Source organism: Taeniopygia guttata, chromosome W (genome assembly GCF_048771995.1).
Source record: "Taeniopygia guttata chromosome W, bTaeGut7.mat, whole genome shotgun sequence".
NCBI lineage: Eukaryota > Metazoa > Chordata > Aves > Passeriformes > Estrildidae > Taeniopygia > Taeniopygia guttata.
In genome coordinates, this window is record NC_133064.1 from 23,498,988 (window position 1) to 23,514,866 (window position 15,879).

Genomic DNA, 15,879 nt, shown 5'->3' on the forward strand with positions numbered 1-15,879 from the left:
CCTTCTGAGTCTTTAAATAGAGTTGTATCTATGATTTAGGGTGGTACAACATCAAGACAAATGCAGACCATTTAGAATTCAGATAAAAAACATCAAAACCAAAAGCTCAGAAATTATTACTTATACAAAGATGATAGAAAGAAATGGTGCTGTTCGGTCTGTAGAAGATCAGATAGTTGCAAGACACAATAACATTATTTGATATGTAAATGATTGCTAAACATGTAAAAAAAAATCTGTGTTAATTGTTTGTCCTTTCGCATTGGAAAGAAGTCAAGAAGTGTCATACCTAACTGCAACAAAAATTATTCAGGGTAAACATTAGAGGAAAACCTTTGTAGCACTAAGAATTTGAACAGGTTTCATGGCAAGAGTAAGGAAACTCCATTACTGACATTTTAACAAAAAAAAATGAGATGGAAGTTATTCAGAGTGATACTGGTACATCTCATCCAACGTGAGATTAAGAAGATGGGAAGCCCCCAAGCCCTTTACTGCTGTATTTTCTAAAATCAAAGAATCTTTCTCTGGAAATCTTCCCAACTTTTGTACTAGATATAAAGAAATTATTACTTATTTTGATTAACAGAATATATTGACATTTATTTTCAAAGAGCATAACTTGAAATTCAAACTTAAAGGGATAGCATATGAGACAAAGAACAACATACATTTGTGAGTTTTTTCAGGACATATTATATTTACTTTCCACATACTCTTTGAATATTTTTCAGGGAAGGGTCCCACCACTTTCTCCAGAGTTTTAAATGCCTCATGAAAAACCTCAGCTTTGGCTGTTCCAGCTTAAAACTGCTGCATTAAGAAGCATCCTTGCATAAAAAATGTTAAGACTTGAAGAAAGAAACAGGAATGAATGCTTATTTTGGCCCTGTCAGAAAATATTTTTGAATAAATTTCTTCCACCTTTGTTCTTAATGACAGAGAGCGAGATGATAATTTTTCTTAACAAGTACCTCTGAGAGCACTGAAGTCTGTACTACAGATTTGAGAAGATTGCTAATTCTTCTTGCTACCACTATACATGCAAGGACCAAGTATAGAGGTCTTATAAATACCTAAGAAAATAAAATAAATCTTTCAAAATTATTAAAAAAAATAAAGTACTCATTAATAATTTCTGGAAGAAATACAACTTATTTCTGGAAAAGAGTACAAAATCATATAATTTCATAAGGGTTGTTACTATTTCTTACAGATGTTTTCCTAGAAGAACTATATGGAAACAGGATGGTAAATATATGAATTCTTCTCTTTGGAAAGCAATAGACTAAAAATATTATGGAAGACTTTTCTCTATATAGATCTTTAGAAGTTGTCTTAGGTTAAAAAAAATTCCAATATTCCAGAGTATTGGGAAAGTAGAGCAAATGAATAAAGGATTTTGATAAGTAATCGGTCTAGGGTAATGGAGACCACAAAATATTTTATGAGCTCAACAGATGTAAAATACATGTTAACTTCTTGTAGAGGAATTTATAGAACTATTTTTTTATGAAATGAGATGATAGCAAGAAAACAGAGCAACTATTGTGTTTGCATATCCAAAAATATAACAATTACATAACAAAGAAAGGATAAAGTCCAGTCAAGAACTTTTGGATAAACTTCAGCTGCTCTGGTACCTTTACTGGAACAGAAGTGAGGGAAAAAATTCTGTAGCAGGGAAATTTTACTCTGCTGAGTAAACAAATAACCAGCCAAAAGAAAAAATATACCTTCTGTCATCTCTCAAATAATTGCCTGAGTTGCAAACAAAACTTCTTCCTCTTTAAGATTCTGTTAATCAGACAGGTCTCATTCATAAAATGTCCTGAGCTGGAAGAGACCTACAAGGATCGTTGAGTCCAACTCCTGGTCCTGCACAGGACACCCCAACAATCCCACCCTGTGCCTGAGAGCATCATCCTAACACTCCTTAAGCTCTGGGAGCCTTGGGGTTGTGACCATTGCCCTGGAGAGCCTGGTCCAATGCCTAACCACCCTCCATGTGAAGAACTTTTTCCTAATATCCAGCCTAACCCTCCTGACACGGCCACAGCCATTCCCTCAGGTCCTGTCACTGGTCACCAAAGAGAAGAGATCAGATCTGCCCCTCCTTCTCAGAAGGAAGCTGTACACTGCAATGAGGTCTCCCCTCAGTCTCCTCCACACTGAACAAACCAAGTGACCTCAGCTACTCCTCATCAGTTTTGCCCCCAGGGTCTTTCACAGAATCACAGCATCATTAGGGTTAGGAGGGACCTCTGGAGATCATCCAGTCCAACCCCCCTGCCAAGGCAAGGTCACTTGGAGCAGGTGACACAGGAACACATCCAGATGGGTTTGGAATGCCTCCAGAGAAGGAGACTCCACGACCTCCCCAGGCAGCCTGTTCCAGTGCTCTGCCACTCTCAATGGAAAGTTCTTCTGCATGTTGAGGTGGAACTTCTTGTGTTTTAGTTTATAGCCATTGCTCCCCATCCTGTCACTGGGCACCACTGAAAAGAGTCTGGCACCATCCTCTTAATGCCTACCTTTGAGATATTTATATGCAATAATGAGATCCCCTCTCAGTCTTCTCCAGACTAACCAGGCCTAGCTCCTGAAATCTCTCCTCATCAGAGATGCTCCAGATCCCTCATCATCTTTGTAACCCTCCACTGGACCCTCTCCAGGAGCTCCTTGTCTTTCTTGTACTGAAGAGCCCAGAACTGGACACAAGCACTCCAGATATGGCCTCACTAGAGCCAATTAGAAGGGAAGGATCACCTTCCAGAGCTGCTAGCCACACTCTTCCCAGTGCACCCCATGATACCATTGGCCCTCCTGGCCCCAGGTTGGACTACCAGCTTATATTCAACTTGTCATCCACCAAGACTCCCACTCCCAGGTCCTTCTCTGCAGAACTGCTCTCTGGTAGATCTGCCCCCAACCTGTGCTGGTACTTGGGGTCATTCCTCCCCAGATGCAGGACCCTACACTTGCCCTTGTTGAACCTCATTAGGCTTCTCTCTGCCTAACTCTCCAGCCTATCAAGGCCCCACTCAATAGCAGCACAGCCTTCAGGTGTATCAGCCACTCTCCCCAGTTTTGTATCAACAGCAAACTTGCTGAGGGTATGTTCTATCCCATTGCCCAGGTTGCTGATAAACAAGTTGGATAAGATTGGACCCAGTATTGATCCCTGGGGAACACCGTTGACTACAGGCCTCCAACTGGATTCTGCCATGCTGATCACGACCCTCTGAGCTCTGCCAGACAGCCAGTTCTTGATCCACCCCACTGTCTGTATTGGGTCTGACTGAGATAGAGTTCATTTTCTCTTAGCAGCCCTCACAGTGCCGTGCTTTGCATTGGAAGCTGGAAAGGTGTTGAGAACACACCAGTGTTTTGGCTGCTGCTGAGCAGCACTGGCACAGCATCAGTGCTGTCCCTCAACATTCTCCCCCCCCCATCAAGGGGCTGGGAATGAGCAAGATCCTGGGAGGGGACACAACCAGGCCAGCTGACCCAAATTATCCAAAGGGATATTCCATACCATGTGACATTAGCTCAGATATAAAACCTAAGGGAGAGAAGAGGAACAGAGGAACATTCTTTATTCTACAATGTTTGCCTTCCAGAGCAACCACTACGCGTGCTGAAGCCCTGCTTCCTGGGAAGTGTCTGAACATCGCTCACTGATGGGGAAGTAGAGATTAACTTTTCCCCTTTGCTTATGCACATGCAAACTTTTGCTTTTCCTTTTTTTGCTTTAGTAAACTGCCTTATCTCAACCTACGAGTTGTTCTTCATCTTGTTTGCTTGCCTCTGTCTCACTGGGGAGTGATAGAACAGTTTGATGGGTACCTGGTGCCCAGCCAAGGTCAAACCACTACACTATCTATTCATCCAAGCCACATTTCCTGAGCTTACCTACAAGGATGTTATGGGCGATGGCGTCAAAAGCCTTGATGAAGTTGAGGTAGACAACATCCACTGCTCTCCCCTCATCAACCCATCCTGCCATACCATCACAGAAGGCTATTGAATTGGTCAAGCATGATTTCCCTTTGGTGAATCCATGCTAATTACTCATTATGACCTCCTTTTCTTCTACAGGCTTGTTGATGACCTTCAGAATGACCTGTTCAATCACCTTTCCAGGGATGGGGGGAGGCTGATTGGCTCGTAGTTTCTTGGGTCCTCCTTCTTGCCCTTTTTGAAGATGGGAGTAACATTGGCCTTCCTCCAATCATTGGGCACCTCTCTCATTCTCCACAACTTTTTCAAAGATGATGGAGAACCACAGAGTAACAACAGTAACAACATCTGCCAGCTCCCTCATCACCCATAGGTGCATCATGGGCTCATGGATTTATGGGTGTTGAGTCTGTTTAGCCAGTCTCTAATACAACCTTCTACAACCAGGGGAAGTTTCCTTTCTCTGGCCTTCCTCTCTTACCTCTGAGGTCTGCGACTCCTGAGAATCATCTTCAGCAGTGAAGACTAAGGCAAAGAAGGCATTCAGTAATTCCGCCTTCTCTGTATCTTCCATTACCAGGACACCCATTGGATTCAGCAGAGGCCCCACTTCCCTAATCTTCCTTTTTCTGCTGATATACTTGTAGAAGCTCTTCTTTTTATCCTTGATGTCCTTTGCCAAACTCAATTCCAAGTGGGCCTTGACTTTCCTTGTCGTATCCCTGCATACCCTGACAACATTCCTATAGTCCTCCCACATGGCCTGTCCCTTTTTCCACATCCCAAAAATTTCTTTCTTGTGTTTGAAATTTGCTAGAAGCTCCCTGCTCATCCATGCACATCTGCCCCCTTTCCCTGATTTCTTACTCATGGGGATACATTGGTCTTCAGCTTGGAATAAGTAGTGCTTAAATACTGACCAGCTCTCTTGAATTCCCTTCTCTTCTAGAGCCCCATCCCATGGAATTCCTCTAAGCAGGTCCCTGAAGAAGCTGACGTTGGCTCTCCTAAAGTTTCAGGTTCTAGTTCTGCTAACTGTTTTTCTTCCCTCATGCAGAATCCTGAGTTCCACCATCCCATGGTCACTAAAGCCAAGGCTGTCCCCAACCTTCATGTCTTCAGCCAGCCCCTCCTGGTTTGTAAGTACAAGGTCCAGCAACACACCTTTCCTTGTTGGCTCCTCCACCACTTGCATCAAAAAGTTATCATCAATGATCTGCAGGAACTTCCTGGACTGTGTGTACTGGGCCATGTTGACTCTCCAACAAATATCAAGGTGGTTTAAGTTCCCTGGGAGAACCAGGGCCTGTGAGTGCAAGGCTATTTCCTGTTGCCCATAGAAAGCCTCATCAACTTCCTCCTCCTGATCAGGTGGCCTGTAGTAAACACCCACAACAATGTCATCTATTCAGCCTGTCCCTTAATTCTCACCCATAAACTCTCACCTCGTTTGTCTGTCCCTGGGTAGAACTCAATACATTCCAGTTGCTCTCTCACATAAAGTTCTACTCCACCACCTTGCTTCTCTGACCTGTCCTTTCTAAAAAGTACATGCCCATCCACAACAACATTTCAGTCACATGAACTGTCCCACCATGCCTCTGTCATTGCAATGAGATCATGGCCCTGCAACCGCACATAGATTTCCAGTTCTTCCTGTTTATTACCCATGCTACATGTGTTTGTATACAGACATTTCAGAGAGGCAATCAGGCATGCAGGTTCCCTAGAAGGGGTATAAGAGGATTCACCATAACCATAACCACCCTCGATGTGGTCTTTCCTTTGATCCTTACCTTGAGGGGCAGTCAAGGAACATCATTCACTGCAATGACTGGTATGACCTATTCCCCAGGAGGAAGCAATGGCATGAGTATTGACACTTTGGACCATATCCCCAAGTCCTTTTGTTTAAAGCCCATCTCACCAAATTGGCCAACCTGCTGCCAAAACTTCTCTTGCTCTTTTAAGACAGGTGGATCCCATCCCTCCCTAACAGGCTGCAATCATTAAAGCACAACCCACTGTCATAAAAGCCAAAACCTTCTTGATGGCACCAGCCATAGAGCCAGACTGATCTGCACTATGCGTGTGCTTCTGGCGATTCCCATTTCTCTGACCAGTAGGATAGATGAGAAGATGACTTGATCATGGATGTTTTTCACCTGCCTCACCAAGGCTTTATAGTCTTCCTTGATCCTACCTACTTTCTGGCTTGCAGGATCATTTGTACCCACATGAAAAAGTAATAGCAGGTAGTAGTTTGTACTCCTGACAAGTTGGGCCACTCTTGGCAACATCATGGATATCAGCCCCCAGTAGGCAGCATACCTGTCCCAGCTCTATCAGGCTGGCAGATGAGGGCCTCAGTGCCCCGTAACAGAGTTACCCACTACGATCACTCAACATTTCCTTTTACGGTAACTACCATGCGCTGCTGTTGCAGGTTCCTTTTGTTGGCCTTGCTCATGGACATCTAGTCTTTACAACATCATATCTTTTTGGGACACCTTCCACTAGATCAGGTTACTCAGAGCCCATTCCAACAGTCCTAACTCTCTCAGCCTTTCCTCATAGCAGAGGCGCTCCTGCCCTCTAATCATCTTGGTGGCCCCTGTCTGGACTTGCTCCAACAGGTCCATGTCCTTCCTATGCTGGGGACCCCAGAGCTGGAGGCAGCACTGCAGGTTGGGTCTCACCAGAGCAAAGTAGAGGGACAGAATCACCTCCCTCAACCTGCTGGCCATTCCTCTTTGGGTACAGCCCAGCACACAGGGGGTTTCTGGGTGCCAGTGCACATGGACAGGGCATGTCCAGCCTCTCACCAACCAGCACCCCTAAGTCTCTCTCCCTAGGGCTTCTCTTCACTCCCTACAACTGCCGGAAAGGTGGTTGTAGTCAGGTGGGGGTTGGTCTCTTTCTCCAGGCAGCAACTGACAGAACAAGAGGACAGAGTCTTAAGCTGCACCAAGGGAAATATAGGTTGGATGTTAGGAAAAGTTTTTTACTGAAAGAGTGATAAAGTACTGGAATTGTCTGCCCAGGGAGGTGGTGGAGTCACCATCCCTGGATGTGTTTAAAAAAAGATTGGGTGTGGCACTCAGTGCCATGGTTTAGTTGAGGTGTTAGGGCATGGGTTGGACTCAATGATCTTGAAGGTCTCTTCCAACCTAGTTATTCTGTGATTCTTGATCTGTTTATCCCCCCAGCCTGGATTGATCCTGGGGATTGCCCCGACCCAGGTGCAGCATCAGCACTTGGTCTTGTTAAACCACATGAGATTCCAATGGGACACTTCTCAAGCTTGTCCAGGTCCATCTGGATGGCCCTGTCCTTCAGGTGAGTCACCTGCACCACTCAGCTTGGTGTCATCTGCAAACCTGCTGAGGGTGCCCTGGATCCCTTTGTGTCATTAATGAAGATAACACTGGTCCCAGTACAGACCCCTGAGGGATGCCACTGGTCACTGATGTCCATTGAGCCTCAGAGCTGTTGACTACAACCCTCTGGATGTGACCATCCAACCAATTCCTTCTCCCCTGAAGAGTCCACCCATCAAATCCATCTGTCTCCAATTTAGAGAGAAAGATGTTGTGGGGCTCCGTATCAAAGGCTTTACAGAAGTCCACAGAAAGGACATCTGTAGCCCTTCCCTTGTCCACTGATGGAGTCACTCCATCAGAGGAGGCCACTGGGTTGGTCAAGCAGGACTTGCCTTTGGTGAAGTTGTGCTGGCTGTCCCAAATCACCTCCCTGTCCTCCATGTGCCTTAGCAGAGCTTCCCGGAGAGTCTATTTCATGATCTTCCCAGGCACAGGGGTGAGGCTGACAGGGCGGTGGTTCCCAGGGTCCTCCTTTCTACCCTTTAAAGATGGGGACAATATTTCTCTTTTTCCAGTCACCTGGGACTTCACCTGACTGCCATGCCTTTTCAAATATCATGGAGAGTGGCTTGGCAACTACATCAGGCAATTCCCTCAGGACTCTGGGATGCATCTCATTGGGTCCCATAGACTTATGTACATTCAGGTTCCTCAGATGGTCATGAGCCTGATCTTAAAGTGGAAGGGACTTTTCTCCCCCAGTCCCCATCCTGCTGTCCATCCATTTGACAGGTATGGGAAGAGAGGTTGGCATTGAAGACTGAGGCAAAAAAATTGTAGAGTACCTCAGCCTTCTTGTCCATTCTTAACAGTTTTCCAGCACTGTTTATCAGGGGGGTAACACCTTTGACTGCTGACAGACCAGAAGTCCTTCCTGTTATTCTTTGTGTCTCTTGCCAGGTTCAGTTCCAGCTTTGCCTTGGCCTTCCTGACCCCATCCCTACACAACTGGACTGCATCCCTATACTCTTCCCAGGATACCTATCCTTGTTTCTATTGCCTGTGCATTTCCTTCTTACCCTTTAGTTTGACCAGCAGGTCCCTACTCAGACATGCCCATCTCTTGCCTTCCTTGCCCAATTTCTTGCTCCTGGGGATCACTGGCTCTTGTGCTATATGGAAGGCTTCCTTCAACATCTGCCAGCTCTATTCTGCTTCCTTGTCCCTGAGGGCAGTTTCCCAGGGGTTCCTATTGACTGACTCCTAGAAGAGCTAGAAGTTTGCTTTCCTAAAGTTCATTGTCCCAACTTTACTCTTCCTCTCCATAGTTCTACCAGGCACTCAAGTGAGCCTGACAGGCCTGTAGTTTCCAGGATCATTCTTCTTGCTCTTCTTTAAAATTGGGACGTTTGCCAATTTTCAGTCAGCTGAGGCCTCTCCAGATTCCCAAGACCATTCAAAAATCACTGAGAAGCCTCATGGTGACATCAGCAGCTCTTTGAGGAGCCGAAGACGGAGGCAAAGAATGCATTAAACATCTCTGTCTCATCCATGTCCCTGTTTGTGAGGTGACCGTCCTCATTCTGTAATGGACCAATGTTATTTCTTCACTGCCTTTTGCTATTAACATATTTTAAAAACTCTGTTTTATTGTCCCCCACAGTTTTGGCAGCTCCAACTCCAGTTGAGCTTTGGCCACACAAATTTTCTCCCTCCAGTGGCGAGCAGCATCTCTGTATTCTTCCCATACCACCTGACCTTGCTTCCACTGGGCATACACCTTCTTATAGACTTATTTCCAAGAGATCACTGTTCAGCTACGCCTAGCCTTCTGCCTCACCTGCTTGACTTCCAACATGGGGCAATTTCCTTCTCCTGTGCCCTTAGGAGGTGATGTTTAAAAAATGACCAGCACTGATGGACCCCAGCATCTTCAGAAGTTTTTTCTCGGGGACCTTACTCACTAGCTCCCTGAGCAGCCTGAAGTCTGCTCTCCTCATGTCCAGAGTTGAGGTTTTGCTGGCACTTTTCCTCCTGTCAAGAGATTTTAAACTCAATCTCTTCATGGTCACTGTGGCCAAGATGGCTGCCAATCACCACTTTGTTCATGAGATCCTGTGTTGACCAGCAGCAGATCAAGGAGGGCGTCTTTCTGAGTCGGCTCCCTTAGGACCTGTTGCATGAAGTTGTGATCCAGGTGTTTTAGCAATCTTCAGGACCTGTTTGTACCAGCTGTATGATATTTTCAGTTAACAACTGCCAAGTTCAAGTTCCCCATAAGGACAAGGGTGGTTGATTTAGAGGTGTTCCTCAAAGAATAATTCATCGGTGTCATGGTCCTGGCTAGAAGGTCTATAAAAGATTTTCACAATGACATCCTCATTATTTGTTTGCCCCTTGATTCTTATCCAGAGGATCTCGACCATGCCATGGCCAACTGTAAGCTCCACACATTCCAGTCCCTCTATTACATAGTGTCACACTCCCCCAACCTTACCTGCCCTTCCTATCCCTCCTAAAGAGACTCTAATCATTCATCATGACGAAGTAATTCAGAGCTGTACAATCACAGTCTCCAAGTCTCCAGAAGTCCTTGCTAATTCCATCTCAGAAGTACAGAATTGCAGTCTGTAAACATACCTTCAATAATTGCCTCACATTTCTATGTTATATAAGAAAGATTAGATATAACATCCTTCCTGTGTTTTTTCTCTGGACTGGTGTCTAGTGCCATTCGTTTTGTCCTCCCAAGCAAACAATTAATTATTTTGCTAACCTTCTTTATCAAAGTTTGCAATTTGTCAACCAAACATTCAAGGATAAATGATAGTAGCAACAAAAAGCTCAGTGTAGATACTTGCTGTTTGTCACTGGAAAACTTATCAGCATAACCAATCGCTTTCACTCCAAATTATAGGCAAAAACCCTCACTGTCAGGGATCACATATTCTAAATAGCACTAATTATCTATACCTCTTCAATACATTTCTAAAATGCAAGATTAGAGGAAGTAAACATCTGGCAAGATTCTTGCAGCATCAAGAACTGGTTCTCTCAATCAGGGTTAATTAATTTCTTGAAGAAGTCAAAATGGTAGCACCATTAGTAACAGCATTTCAGTTGTGTGCTTTATCAATAAGAAAAGTAAAGCTAACATACAGGTGAATCAAAAAGCTCCTCTTCCACTTTTTCAGCCTCTCAAATGCTGAAATGTTACAATCTGAATTGTACAATCAGTTGTTTTCAGAAATATTCATGAAAGGTATACCTTCAAAACAAGTTCCAAGACAACCAATTGAAACAGCAGCAACTTTAACCAGACAAATAATTCAAATATTCTTCTGGCTGAGTGGTTACCGAACAAGTTATATTTCTTTAAGAAGAAGTCTACGCAGCAGTGGGGGAAGATGTCGGAAAATTCTTTTAAATTTAGCACAATACTATATGATCCCTATATTAGTGGTTAATGCTTAGTTTTGTACCATACAGTGCTTAGTACAAATGCCACAGATTACTGTGGCCTTGTTTTAACTTCCTACATCTGTGACTAATAAGTCTTATGCCAGCTAATGCTTCCTTGTTTACTTATATCAGTGATTAATATGTACTAGCAGATATCTTAGTTTTGAGAACAGAGATAGACTACTGGAGTAAAGAATGATAAGGGAAGTGCATTGTGACCTGACCACATATTTGAGATACTCTCAAAGAGGAAAGATTCATCAGATAATCCGGGAATATAAAAGGGAATTTAAAGGAATGGGATGTTCTCAAATGACCACCAAAAACCCTCAAAAGACCCCTATTAATATACAAATATGTTCTGTGATGAAATATGAAATATGTTATATTATGAAAATGTAATGGACATATGATGAATATATATTAGTTTCAGGAATATAACCACGTCTGTTAGGTTACTGGACATGCATGCTTTGAGGAGAATTCCCCATGCATCCAGTGCTGCTGATAAAGCAATGTTTGCTTCCTAACATAAAAAAATTGTTTGGAACGTTTATTTCCCAGTTTTAGGTGACAATGGTAATCATATATTTGAGTGGAAGTAGCTTAGATTCACAATGTTGTTAAACTGATAAGCTCAAACATAAATTTTGTGTACAGAGTTAAATAAAAACAACCACATTTAGTCTCTGCCATTTACACAAGTCTCACAAGTTCTTTAACACAAAACCTCCTAAAATACTGATGCTGGCATGCTATACAATTACTTCTCACTTGCATTTGAGCCACATTTCTTCTATCACTATTTACCACAGTATATGCCTGCAGAATATGAAGCACAGTGATCATTTAGCAGTCACAGGATCATAGAATAATTCAGTTAAGAAGGAATCTCAGGAGGCCTTTAGTTGATCCTTGTGATCAAAGCAGGGTGAGCAAGGCCATGTGTCTTGGTTCTCACTAGGACAGGGTTAATTTTTGCAGTAGCTGTGAGGGGGCATGGCTAGGACCCAGAGGTTATTCTATACTACCCCACACCATTGCTGGGGGCAAGGGGAAAGGGAGTGTCTTCTGGGGAGAAGGGGCTCCTTCTAGTGGAGTAAGTGGGGCAGAGGAAGCCATCCAGACACCTGCTATTATAGGGGGATTTCCATGTGAATAATTTCCTTTCTTGTACCCTTTGTCATTAGTATTGTTGCTGCCACTGTTCCTTTTCTTATCTCATTGCTGTTTCCAGTAAATTGTTCTTATCTCAACCCATGATCTTTGCCCTCTGTATCTCCAATTCTCCTCTACGGCCCACCACAGCAGGAGGGGGAGGGGAAAATGGGAGAGCAAGAGAAGGGCACATAGTTTAGGAGAGTCTTGGTGGGGGCACTGAACTGGGAAGTATCACTCCTAAACCACGACACCATGTTATGCAGGGCTAATCCAAACAGGTCTTGAAAACATCCAAGAATGAAAAATGCACATATTCTCTGGGCTTTTCCAACGCTCGACTGTCCTGATAGTGTAAAAGGTTTTCCTTATATCTAGTCAGAACCTCCCATTTCAATTTAAGTCCATTGTGTCTCATCCTTGCTCCACAACACTGGAAAGCCTGACTCAAGTCTTCCTGATAATCTCATAGGTATGAGGAAGCTGCTCTAAGGTCTGTCTGTCCATTGTGTGTCATCCCATCTGTGTGTCCCTGTCATCATCATCATCTACATCCACGCTCAAAGACTTGTTTTATCCAGGCTGCACAACCCCAATACTCTCACCATCTCTGGAATCTCCCCCATCTCCTCTTCTCCCTCTCCACCTTAATCTGACCACCCATAAAGATTTAATTTTGTTTCAGGATTAAAGAGAAGAAAACACTATTGCTTCTTTTTATTATTGCCATGTAAATACATAAGCACTGAATACTTAAATTAACAAGAATATGCCCAAACCCCTACCTAAGTAATCTCATCTATCTCAGTCATTGCTTCTTAGGGAGAATATTAAAAATGGCAGTATGCATTACATATTTTAGAAAAAAATTATTTTCTCAGCTGACTGACAGTTTAACCTATTCCTTCTCTACAGCTAAGGTTTTCAGGCTTCATTTATGCTATATATATTGTGTTCATTGAACTACTTTTAATTTCATGTTCATAAAATTTGATGATTGCAATCAAGACAAGCATTACATCTTAAAACACTTTTGAGTTGGTTAAGAGTTCAATACTTGTAATGCTGCCTTTAAATAATTTCTTATGTAGAGCAACTGAAACCATTCCTTTAAAGAATTTAATCCTCATATTGGAAAGGATTTAAAATTATTCTGTCCTTCATGAATTTGAGCTTTGTTTTGAAGTATGATTAGTCAAATTTTGAACTTTCAGAAATTTCTTCTGAATCAGGGCTCAAAATAATTTTGTATCCAAAAATTAATGACATACTCTTTAGTACTATTGGAATACAGAAGTTGGGAGAACTAACTTTAAACTCTGTGTTTTAAAACTGGAAAAAAAATACATTTATATATATGACTGCTAGATTACCTTTAAGGGTTCCATCACTTCCAGATGGAGAGCAGACTGACTGTGGTGACCTCAAGGAAAAAGATGCAGCATTCCTTACTGAAGGATCGCCATCCTAAAGTGACCATGATAAAAAAAAAAATCATGAACACTTCATAAAATAAAGACTGAAATTAGTACATATACTGATAAAATGGACTGGATGAAAAAGTATAGAAAAATATTAGAAAAATATTTATTTATATAAAATTTTTTGTCATTTGGACTGCTATTAGACTACTATATAGGCAAAATTAAAAAAAAATAATCAGCCTTAAGAATTTAGAACCAGAACATGCACACAAAAATAAATCCATGTATGTCTTCCAGCTAAATAAACACTTTTGGTTGACATTAAGATTTCATTTAGAAGTTTTTTGTTACATATAGTAAAGAGCTGAAAAACAGAAATATGAACTCTCTACAATACCAACTGAAATAAATTGAGTAAAATAAGTAGATTTTTCTCATTTTTACACAAATTGAGCATTTTTAAAAATTAGCCTACCCTTAAAGTTTATTAGAATGTCATCTTACTTTTACAGTTAAGCAAACCAAAACTTTGTATTCATACCCTCCAACATAAACATATCAGGACTGAACAAAATCTGTAGCACAACCATTGTGGCAACTGAGACAGATGGATGTCAACTACACACTCCCTCTGACAATGGCCAAACAGCCAATTTTCACACGCATAGCAGTAGATAAGCCACTGCACGCAATGCCTTGTGAAAGCATAGTTCACACTGCTTAAGGATAAAGAAAATAGTTTGGTATTTATGGACTGAAAGTGCTTACAAGGCAAAGAATATAAATTCATAAGAAACCAGATTTCATCAATTTCATCATACATAGGCATTTACAAAACAATTCTATTAGATTTTTCCCCTCCCACAGCAAAATTAATCTAAAACTCATTATGTGCCATTAATTACACTTATTTTTCTAACTGCTTGCAAAAAGACTTGTTGCCTGGTGAGAAAACCTCATGTGTAAAAAAATCTAATATTCTGATTTAAAGCAATAAAAATAACTATACCTTAAACTAACATGCTTTTTATTGCAAGACAAAATTAATTAATTTTCTGATGTAACAGTTACTTGTTTAATTAATACACTGAAAGTAAGGAGATTATTTTTTCAAACATTAATTATATTTGAATTATAATAAATCTCAAACCCACCAAAATACTGGGGGGAACAAAAGCTTAGTAACTTTTATAGATGTATTTTTTATTAGAAGAGGAGAGGTCCTCTACCCATGGACTGCCAAGGACAAAGGCAAAGATGTATTTTATTAAATTAACCGAACTAACTAACTAACCAGGTAGATGATCTTTCAGGTACACACATGCCATTCCTTAAAATTTGTCAGCTACTGTATAAGTCCTCATTTACCGTTTCCTAGATGAGAACTTCATCAAATGGAGAAATGTAAGCACAAGCTTATATTCTGGGCATGTTCTCACATGTACTTACAGCCCAGAAAGCCAACTGCAGCCTGGGCTGCATCAAAAGCAGTGTAACCCAGCAGGTCAAGGGAAGTGATTCTGTCCCTCTACTCTGCTCTGGTGAGACCCCACCTGCAGTACTGCCTCCAGCTCTAGAATCTCCAGCACAGGAAGGACATGGACCTGCTGAAGCAAGTCCAGAAGAGGCCACCAAGATGATTAGAGGGCAGGAGCACCTCTGCTATGAGGAAAGGCTGAGAGAATTAGGACTCTTCAGCCTGGAGAAGAGAAAGCTCCAGGGAGACCTTAGAGCAGCCTTCCAATAGCTGAAGGGAGCCCGCAACAAAGACAGAGAAGGACTCTGACAGGGAGTGTAGCATGAGGACAAGGAGCAAGGGCTTAAAGCTGAAAGAGGGTAGATCTCAATTAGATGTTAGGAAGGAAGTCTTCCCTGTGAGTGTGGTGAGGCCCTGGGACAAGTTGCCCAGAGAAGCTGTGTCTGCCCCATCCCCAGAAGTGTTCAGGGCCAGGTTGGATGGGGCTTGAAACAACTTGGTCTAGTGGAAGGTGTCCCTGTCCACGGTAGGGGGTTGGAACACGATAGTCATTAAGGTCCCTTTCAACCCAAGCCATTCTATGATTCTCAGGTTTCTCAAAAAATGGTCCTTTACATGAGTATATGCACAGTGAGCCTTTAAGTATATGCTTGCCGATTTAGTAAAATCGAATATTGCAAACACACAATATCCTGCAGACATTCATAACATCTAAAGAACAAAATCCTAAAGCTAAGAAAAAAATTAAAATTTTTACATTTTATGATTTAATATTCCTTATTCATAACTATCTCTGCCAATATTAACACTTTTTTAAAAAGGTGCAACATTCTGATTAACATGATTGTTCATACATAAATGCAAAACTTGAATTAATTCTACTTGTTCAAAATGTTTTCTGCAGGATGGCCACTAAAATCAGTTTTTAAAGGTATACTTACTTTTTACCCTCAGTCTTTTTCCCATTAAACCGAATGGATTATGGTATGCTTTATGTTTTCATAGTCGGTCAGTTTTGAATGAGTTTGACATAATTGTTAAGGTTGGAAAATATCTTTAAGATCATCAAGTC

General features: G+C 42.0%; 1 protein-coding gene across 3 annotated transcripts in view; it reads right to left on the bottom strand.

The window, feature by feature from the left end:
- The window catches only part of LOC116806872 (nipped-B-like protein), a 162,934-nt gene that overhangs the window by 101,979 nt on the left and 45,076 nt on the right, over positions 1 to 15,879 (bottom strand). For all 3 annotated transcript variants that reach the window (XM_032744675.3, XM_032744673.3, XM_032744674.3), the window contains exon 8: positions 13,280 to 13,373. In XM_032744675.3, coding sequence (XP_032600566.1) covers positions 13,280 to 13,373 — 94 coding nt within the window. The remainder of the gene's footprint in view (positions 1 to 13,279; positions 13,374 to 15,879) is intronic.